The sequence below is a fragment of the Charadrius vociferus genome, unplaced genomic scaffold (assembly GCF_000708025.1).
Source record: "Charadrius vociferus isolate BGI_N301 unplaced genomic scaffold, ASM70802v2 scaffold783, whole genome shotgun sequence".
NCBI classification, from domain to species: Eukaryota; Metazoa; Chordata; class Aves; order Charadriiformes; family Charadriidae; genus Charadrius; species Charadrius vociferus.
Window position 1 is genome coordinate 463,575 of NW_009647834.1, and position 9,853 is coordinate 473,427.

The window sequence follows — 9,853 nt, forward strand, 5'->3', positions numbered from 1 at the left end:
CAAAATAGTTTACAAGTCGTTACACGCACCTCTCTTTAGAGTATAAAATACCAGTTGTCCTCTAATGACAGAACCATTGAAGAAAACATCCAGCTGAAAACATAGAAATCGCAGAATGGTTTGGGTTAGAAGGGACCTCAAAGCTCATCCCGTTCCACCCCCTGCCCTGGGCAGGGACACATCCCACCAGCCCAGGTTGCTCCAAGCCCCGTCCAACCTGGCCTTGAACACCTCCAGGGATGGGGCAGCCACAGCTTCTCGGGGCAACCTGCCCCAGGGGATCACCACCCATATATGCAATACATGCAAAGAACAGCAAAGCTGCTCTCCTGCAGAGGATGCCAAGGGAGCCAAACCCCCTCAACACTTCTCTTGAAAAATGTCTCCCAAACCCTTCCATTAGATCCCCACTTACAGTCATCTCCCATTCTGACACTAACCAAACCCAACGTGATCAGCCTGTGGCATAATTTTAACACAGCCGCTTCAAAACAGCACTTGTCCAGAGTTAACAAGCAGAATAACTCAATTAAATCACAATTTTAATGGATCGGTCATATGACAACTGCCTGCCAGATTAGTTTCACTAAGCCACATCACACTTATCAAATCTAGAGGGAAAAAATGACAAACAGTGAAAGTTTTTATTCCTTTATTGATAAATGCTTTCCAGACTTTCCAAACTGGATTGTTCAGTTAAAACCAAAACCACAAAATACTTTCAACCTAAAATCCTCAATGTCCTGCGCAGAAGACACAAAGGGTAGTAGCTCTGTACTGACCACAAAGGAAAAGCTTGCAAGCCCAGTTTGGGTTTTGGAAATCTAGAGCTTCAGAGTTGGCTTTTTAAATAAGATCTTAAAGATTAATTTACAAAATGCGATATAACTATGTGATATGATGCATGGCGTTGAGATCTGCAGGACAGTGAAGAATCTTCAAACATCTTGAGCTGATGTCCGTGAAGGGGCTATTTGGCTTCTTTGCATCCTAGAAGAGGAGAGGAAGATGAGTTACCTACACACAGCACTCCTCGCTCCGGGCTAGTGAGCTTCCCGGCATTACAAACCGTAGGGACTCCAATATAATTTGCAAGGTACAGAGAAGTTGTTAACAGCTGTGGATAATACCCATTTCTGATCATCTGACAAGAAACTCAAACTCTTTAGCAGAGAAGCCAGTGACTGGAGCCACTGAGAAATACATGGATGACAACAGAAGAACCTCTTCATCATGCTTCACTGTTTTGAGTTGTGACATCTGACCACAACATCTTCACAAAAGTACTGAAGATGGGAATTCCAGACAACCCACAGAAAAATGGATCAACAAAAGCAAGAAGTGACATTCCAAGAACCAAAAACCTTATTCAGAAGTTAAACAAGAGCCAGCTCCAAATACAGGAGGCAGCATTTGCTTGGACAGACCTATGCACCAAAATTACATTCCTGACAGCAGCACTTTACTATACACTGTAGGCAGGTGAGCAGGATCAGGGATGGGCATTAACAGCCTATTTAGCCTCAAAGTCACTAGAACATCTTGTGTGTGTCCCCCATTTTATTTCCCAGATTCGCAGTTTCACAAGACTCCTCTCAGTACATTATTCCTGCCTTGACATGTCAGCTGCGAGGAACACTTCAGGGCCTTACACAACATTTTTCTGACGCTTCATTGAAGTGAGATTTCTGAAGAATGTTGCTAAAGCTTCTACAACAAGGAGTCTGTTGGAGAAAACTCCATTAGGATTGGTGCGTTTGTTTTGTTTTTTAAAGAGTGGACTAAAATCAGTCAAGTGCTGCACCCAGACCTGCACAGACCTTCAAGGCTGGCTGCCTTCACTAACAACCATCCTACCTTTGCTGATTCTGGGAGCTTTTAACTGAAGCTAAGGGCCGAGACACTCACCAGTCTTCCTGGGTTTAAGAGGTAGCAGCAACCACGCCCACCTTCTGGGCAGCTTCTTTCTTGGCTTGGTGAGCCTGCAACACTGCAACGGCCTCCTCCACCTCAGGGAGACAAGTTACCCAGTGAGACCTGCTCTCTTGACCAAACCCTGACACAATCCAGTCCCTCTAAAGGAACAGACCAGTTTACCTTTGACCGGAGGGACTCTGGAGACTCTAGCATGTGCAGCAGCTCCGAGTTGTCAATCTCTAGCAGCATTCCTGTGATCTTCCCCGCAAGGCTGGGGTGCATAGCTTGAATGAGAGGGAACAAACGTTCTCCTGAGAGGGGAAAATTAAAAAAAAAAAAAGTTCAGACAGCTGAATTTCAATTAAAAAGTCATCTTTGAAACCTGAGGGGATTTCCCAAGTAAAATGTAATCTGTAAGAACTGGAGTTTCACTTACCCAGCATCTGTTTCTGCTCCTGGGGAGGGGCAGCAGCCAGCATGGAGGCCGTCAGCGGTTCCTGTCCCTGTACGTGTACTGCAGGCTGAGGTGCCTATAGAAGGGCAGACACGAGGGTTCCGAAATACATACTAGGCTGATTGCTTCCTATTTAGAAACAAATTTATTTGTTTCTAAAAATTTATTCCCTCCTCCTAAAACACAACCTTTGCCAAGCCTACAGCAGACTTAAGTTTCAGAAAAGGACAGATAAGGTGCTCTCGGTTCACAAATGTGCTCCCTTCAAGTCCTCAACTCAAAACCCCCTAACGTCACACATAGGCACTGTAAATATCTTACAAAAACTGGATCAAACATTGTGAGACACATACCACAATTGAGAAAGAGCAACATCCATGCCTGCTTTTTTTTTTTTTTTTACAGCACAGAGATTTGTGGCAGAAGCAAACTGTTCTTTCAATGATACCCTAGTGAGGATCGGGCAAAGAGGTGACAGAATGAATGGCTGCAAAATGGGAAAGCAAAGAACCAAGAAAAATATCCTTCCAGCACATCTGGGTTAAAAAAAAAAAAAAGGGCTTGCAAGTACAAGACAGATAAACCAACTAGCTTGCCCCTGGCAAAGGTACAACTGCCAGGTTTTTAAATTCCAAATTATGATACCTGTCTGGGTTGTAAAAGCTTGAAGTTTCTGTAAAAACACCTGGGTTGCATGTAAAGCCTGTTGCACTGCGGTAACTGCAGGGACTTCAGAGCCCAGCCCCTTTGTTACCTGCAAAGGCTGTACAGCTGGGAGGGGGCTGCGGACACTCGAGGCGTATTTGTAAGGAGGAACCGCCCTAGGCGCAGGGGCAGCCACAGGCGGGCGAGGAGCTAAATTCTGCGCTGCGGTGCCAACGCCTGCAAAAAACAGAATTACAAACACCTGTAGCAACATGCAAGTAAGTTGGGATGTCTGATATTAACTGCTGAATTCAGACTATGCCCTGCACAGTAATACTTCTAGAAATTGGTGTCTCCAAAACACAGCTGGCTATTTTAGGAAGGGGCTATTCTCCCTAAACTAAACATGCATTCCACATCCTGCATTTAAGATATTTTCTAGTTATTCACTGGAATGAAATTAATTTGGATGCTGTAATCTGAAAACAAATATCCATAACCTATACAGCTTTTTTTTTGAGTGGTAAATGTTGCAGAGGTGTAGAGATGAGTTCCAAATCAGTGGAAAACAACCCATCTGGATTTCCACTGCTGTGCTGTAGCACCGACTGTCTCCAGACCTGCACTGCACAGCAAGGAATAGGAAAGATTCAGGTGCTGTCTCTGCCCCTTGCTCCGGGCGGCCTTTAGTTATCCATATCTGACAACCATCTTTGGAAGCAGAAGTCAAGTCTCAATAGCATCCTCCTCCCTCACAGACAAGGGGAAGAGCCTGGGAGGCAGACACCTTACCAACTCGCTGGGCAGCGGCAGGGAGGCCACGAGAGGCCGGAGCATTGCCGGCAGGGGCCAGATGGCGCAGTGCTGGCCGTGGTCCAGACTGGCGCATGGCATTTGGCATTCCCTGGAAGCCTAATGGAAGAAATGAGGGGAAATCCTCAAAACAGAACTGACTGGCAAGTCAGGACAGTCAGCTACAGGAAGCATGCATTGTTCTTGGTGGAAAGTATAGCCAAGAGGGTCATACAGCCAAAATATTGTCTCTAGCGTACTCACCTTGAGGTCTTCCTCCTTGCTGCCAGCGTGGGTTGGGTCTCATCTGCGTCATTTGATTGGGTGCATAGTAAGTGGGTCTGCTCTGAGCCTGAAGAAAGATAGACAAGCTCAGAGGCAACTTCTAAGTGAATAACAAACATTATTTACAACGTGTTTTGGCAGTTGTTGCCAGGACTCAACACTCAATTCACATTAAGAGAACAGGCAGCTGGGAAGTCACAGAATTAACTCCACTGACTGCACCCCTCATTAGGAGATATTTGCTTATAGGCATAAGAAAGGCTCAGTGAGATTACTGCAGCTGAACCATCAAAGCTCCAAGAGAGGTTAAAAAGCCACACCAGCTCAGCTCACCTGGGGCACAGCAGGCATGAAATATCCCCCAGCAGCAGGCTGGAACTGATTAATGATTGTGTTGGCAGGCAAGGCTCTCATCCCAGCGATGCGTTGCATGTACTGATTAGTTAGATGGGCCTTTCGCTCTTCTTTCCTTTGTGCAAGTGCAACATACAATGGCTTTGAGCCCACAATTCGCCCATTCATCTCTGTCACAGCTTTCGTAGCTTCCTCTGGAGAGGAAAAGCAGACAAAGCCAAACCCTTTGCTCCGTCCATCTTCCAGCATCACCTGCAGTGAAGATCAATTGCTAGTGGAGTACCATTACAAAAACTTAGCCTAAGAATCCATATTTAAATGTCAGCTTTCAGGCAGGTAGGACATAACTGTTGCAGAGGTGTAGAGACAGGTACTCACTGAATGAAGTCACCTGTCTGGATTTACTCTGCTTTTCTCTAAGCACCATGTGTCCCCAGGCCCACACTGAGCAGTAAGGAATGGGAAAGATTTGGTGCAGTCTCTAAACACACGTAGGGAAATGCCATTACATGCTTAACAGGAGTCACCTCAAACAAGCGTGTTTTGCCACTTCCTGTCTCCTCTTTTGATCAGGGAATGAAGCAAATTTTCAGTAAAATCCCACCAAGACCCAGAGAAATCTGTGTCTTTACTCGTCCCGATGTTCTCAGGACCACAATTACCGGGGGATAAGAACTGCCCTTCAATCCCGTGTCGGTAACAGTTCCTTCTTCAGGCTTTAAAATCCAAATACCCCCAAAACCCCACAGTACCTTGGCACTCGTTATTGACCCAAAAGGTGAGAACTCCTTCCTCAGTTTTTCATCATCTATAGTGTCATCTAGGTTTTTAATGTATAGGTTAACACCCTAGAAGGGAGAGAACAGCAAGACATTCATAACAAAGGAAATCTAAATGACTGTTTAGATCTAAATCCATCTGCCAGAGCTGTAATTTATCTGAAAACTCTTCATTTGGCATAATGTTCCTTTCGTATCGCCTTCAGCTTTGGGTGGTAAGTGTTGCAAAGGCGTAGAGACAAGTCCCACTGTGGTGAAAGGGAGCTTGTCTGGATTTCCTCTGCTTCCCTGTCGCATCATGAGTCCCCAGTCCAGCACTGTATCGCAAGAAGCAGGAAAGATGTGATCTCTGATATGACCCAGTTTTGCCATAAATTAGATAGATAACAGTATAGGGTTATGCTGCCTCTTTCCATCCTTCTTGGTATCCCCATTTTAAAAGGGTCTGCAGGACTCTCTTCTCACATCCTCCTAAACATTTCATTGCCAGGACTATGCCCTGAAACCCTCTTTGCCCCCAGATACCAGAGTCACCTTTACATTTTAACTCCCAGGATATCTCATAGGACAATGACCATGTCAATTCATTTTAAGTCTGCCAATAGACCAAAAATGGAGCTTAAGTTCAGAAAAGGAACAGACTATTCACCTGGTACCGGCTGAGTCTCTCTTGTTTTAGCTGTTCAAACTTCCGTTTCAGCTCTGCCTGGCGCTCGACCTTCTTCTGTGCTCGGCCTACAAATACCATTTTCCCATTGATATCCTTTCCATTCATTTCTTCTACTGCCTGGATAAAGGGTCCAAGAGGAAACTGTTAACTGCTGAAGCAAGACAGCACCTGATCCTGTTAAGAACAGGACCGTCCAAAGCTCACATTTTATCCCTGCCTGTCAGCCAATAAACCAAGGTTGCCACATTACCTTTGCACTGCTTCTGTGGAACAGGCTAATTAAAGACAAATTGAAGTTACTGGGGGAGACCGTACTGACAACACCACTGTAAGTGCTGGACTAACAGCAACTTGTGAATTTATCCCCACCCCTTCTTGCAATTAAGGTCAAATTTTAACAAGCATAGTGCTTAGAGAAGACCATTTCTAAACAGTGTTCTCACTCTAGACACCTTCCCCCTCCTGAAGCCCTGCATTGTAGCATTTCTTCAGCAATTAACATTCTTGGTTGTACCACTACATTCTGCGTGGATCTAGTAATCTGAAGAAACGCCAAGGTACCCTTGAATATCAAGCTAGCAAGGTGCAAAAGGTTTTTAAGTCCCCACATATGAAGAGGTTATGCCTGAAGCAGAGATTTTTCCCATTTTAATAACAGGCTCCTATGATAAACCAATTAAGTTTGTCTTCTCTGAAGATACCCAAGAAACATAAAAAATGGCCATACCTTGTTAGCATCTTCATGCTTTTCAAAGCTTACAAAGCCAAAGCCTTTGGATTTTCCAGTGGGGTCCGTCATCACTTTAACACTCAGAGTTTTACCTGTTACCAAGGAACAGGGTTAGTAAAATATCATAAGACTATTTTAAGACTATTAAACTCCATGTAACAGCACCCAGTGTTCTCTCATCTGCTGGTCAGCCTCTGCCTCCTGTCCAATATTTGGGATAACTACTACCCACACCTCAATGCTTTTTATTCCTCAGCCTCAAAGTGACCCACAGAGAGCTATACAGATGGTAGCAGCACTGTTAAACTGCGCCATGGGTCACGAAATCCATAGCCTCATTAAAAGCATTTCTGTATTTACCATATTTACTGAAGAGCTCCTTCAGTCTTTCATCATCCATGTCATCCCCAAAGTTTTTAATATAAACGTTGGTGAATTCCTTTGCCTTGGCTCCCAACTCAGCCTCCCGCTCTTTACGAGACTTGAATCTCCCAACAAATCTGTAAGAAAGAAGGGAAATCCCAATAAGCAGCTTGTTTTCAAGAGTGAAAAAACAATATGTGATTTGCAGTGAGGCAAAAAATGAGTGTGTAGAAGGAGTTGGGAATGGGGGCAAGAAAGGGTGACAGGAGAAGGACAAACAGGCCACAGACCAACCAGAAAAATCACCTGTCCTATGGCAGAGAGAGTCGGACAAGGATGCCCACCCAGCTCTGCTGTGGCCACAGAAACCCACCCCAGCCCACTAGCAGAGAGGCAGCAAATCAAGGCTTGGTTAGGGAAACCCACCAGCCCTGTGATGGAGGGGTAGCAGGCCATGGCTTGGGCAGGGTCACTCACCAGCCCTGTAGTGGAGAGGTAGCAGGCCAAGGCTTGGGCCAGGAGAACCAGTGCCTTGTGTGTCCCTGTTAATACCGAGATGCATCACGGTTCATGCGATCGTTGCTGCTTCTGGCTGTGACACTCACACTTTGCGGTCGTTTAGCAGCATGCCGTTCATCTTCTCGATGGCTCTATCTGCAGCATCCTGGGTCTCAAAGTGCACAAATGCGTAGCCCTTAGAGCCATTCTCATCACACACCACCTACATACATAGAAGGAAAACAAGATGTCAGCTCTCTGAACATATTTTCTCCTCTGTCATGCTCAGACACAAGGCCAACACACAAAAATAAGTTACTGCCAAGGGTCAACACGAGGAAGATATTATCTGTGCTTCAGACCTCCACACTTCATGACCAAATCTGACATAACTTCAGTAATCCCTGACCTTGTGGTCAACTCTGCCTTTTAGAGACTCCACTCCTCACTTGCTAAAAGGTGTCCCTTTCGCTTCCTACACTGGACATGTCTGATCATGTCACTGCTATAACAGAATTGGACAAAGTAACCACATCTCACCTTGCAGGACAAAATATTCCCAAACGCTGAGAATGTGTCATAAAGTGCCTTGTTATCAATGGATTTGTCCAGGTTCTTAATGAAGACATTCCCAACCCCTGACTTCCTCAAGGAGGGGTCCCTCTGAGACCACATGATGCGAATGGGTTTTCCTTTGATCACATCAAAATTCATGGTATCTAGAGCACGCTCAGCTGCAAGAGAAGTCAAGAACAGATTTCTGTGGTTTGTTAAAGAATAAAGGTTTCCATCATGTGGGTGATTGTTTTCTCTGAACTTTACTCAGCTCATGGACACATTCAGGGCAATATCACGGGCAACCAATTCCAGTGACTTTTTAACTTAATGTTTCGAGGGAGGTCTTTGCAGCACGGTCACTAGACATGTTTAAGTATCTAATAGGTTTACCAGGATATTTTAAATTTAAATGATAGTAATGTTTTAACAACCACAGCAAAATGAAGGTCAAAATGCCTGGCGTTTATTAGTTATATTCTTAATTATTATAAAGGGTAAATTGCTGCACTCGAAGAAAAGGAAATACAGGAAACCAGTGGGAAAAAAAGGAAGCAACAAAAGTGACTGTTTGGGTTGTTTGCTTTTCATGAAGCTCACATCTACCCGTACTCACTTCTATTAAGAGAAAAGGATCATCTCCCTGTGAGGTCAGGGAAAACATGTACGAACACGTGGCTGGCTGGGAAGAAGACATGAGTCAGCCTCTATAACTTACGGGGCCAAAAACCGATTCCCAAATTGCTCAATCTAAAGATGACAGCAAAAGCAGACCAAACTCTAGGAAAAAGTCCATATGCCCAACCTGATTAACAGGGAAGTGTTTATCTAAACTCTAAAACCCCAGCACCGTCATTCTAACCTCCACTGAAACCCCCTCCATGATTCTATTTCTGCTACCTACTGATATATTAAAAGGATCATTACGTACACCCATTAGGATCTTGTTCATAAAATTGAGATGCTTGGGACTCCTCTGTGCCAGAACACACTCCCAGCATGGAGTACACAGAGAAAAAGAAAGACTGTTAATTCCCAGCATGAAGCAGGGAAAGGAGGGATAGATGGGCATTAAAATCAAGGAATGTTAACAGAGCAGAACACAAGTTTTCCAAATTCATTTGTCTCAATTATTCCAGGCCACCTTCACCCGGTGATATTTGCTGATTAGATTTCAGGAGCAGAAAATTCAAGGAAAACACCAATTCAAACACCTTCTCCTTTCCTGTGACTGCTAGTGAAACCAGAGTAACTATTTTCTGTTGCAGAGAACTCCCTCTAGGAACTCCAATGAGACATTGCCTACCAAAGCCTCCTGCACTCCCAACCCCTAAGGTCAGTTTCAACTACTTCATGGAAGTTCCATGGAATTTTTCATGTGCTTTGAAAATGTCTTTTGTTGTTGCTTTTTAAATTGAAGTGGTGCTGTCACTATTTTCCCCAATCCTTCACACATACCCCTAGCTAGAAAACAAGCTCTGATGTAATTCATTCTTGAAGTAGTCAGGCTTGCAAAAAACAAGTAAATAATTTAAGGAGGGAAGTTATCCTTGCTACAACTCTACTAGTTCTGTTTAGTCAAAGGTGTTAAACACAATTATCTGGCATGCTAACATGATTTCTCAGCTGCTACTGTGAATCAATGCAACTGAGGTTCTTCTTGCAGTCTGCTCCTAGTAGGCACTTCAGCAGGCGACTTGGTCCAGCTCATCAAATTTGGCAGTGTTTATTTATAGAAGGGAGAGGTCCTCCAAAAGTATGTGTTGGCAAGGACACGAACTAGTTGTATATACCATTTGCAGCAGAACAGG

General features: G+C 44.4%; 1 protein-coding gene across 1 annotated transcript in view; it reads right to left on the bottom strand.

Annotated features, from left to right (window-relative positions):
* Positions 1-638: 638 nt before the first annotated feature.
* PABPC4 (poly(A) binding protein, cytoplasmic 4 (inducible form)) overlaps positions 639-9,853 on the bottom strand; it is a 13,781-nt gene continuing 4,566 nt past the window's right edge. Inside the window, exons 2-15 of the mRNA XM_009882765.1 lie at positions 8,028-8,221; positions 7,595-7,710; positions 6,987-7,126; positions 6,624-6,718; positions 5,876-6,013; positions 5,200-5,295; positions 4,427-4,699; positions 4,073-4,160; positions 3,809-3,928; positions 3,126-3,253; positions 2,354-2,447; positions 2,098-2,228; positions 1,909-2,009; positions 639-990 (exon numbers count right to left, since the gene is read on the bottom strand). Coding sequence (XP_009881067.1) covers positions 1,923-2,009; positions 2,098-2,228; positions 2,354-2,447; positions 3,126-3,253; positions 3,809-3,928; positions 4,073-4,160; positions 4,427-4,699; positions 5,200-5,295; positions 5,876-6,013; positions 6,624-6,718; positions 6,987-7,126; positions 7,595-7,710; positions 8,028-8,221 — 1,700 coding nt within the window. The 3' untranslated portion in view covers positions 639-990; positions 1,909-1,922. The remainder of the gene's footprint in view (positions 991-1,908; positions 2,010-2,097; positions 2,229-2,353; positions 2,448-3,125; positions 3,254-3,808; positions 3,929-4,072; positions 4,161-4,426; positions 4,700-5,199; positions 5,296-5,875; positions 6,014-6,623; positions 6,719-6,986; positions 7,127-7,594; positions 7,711-8,027; positions 8,222-9,853) is intronic.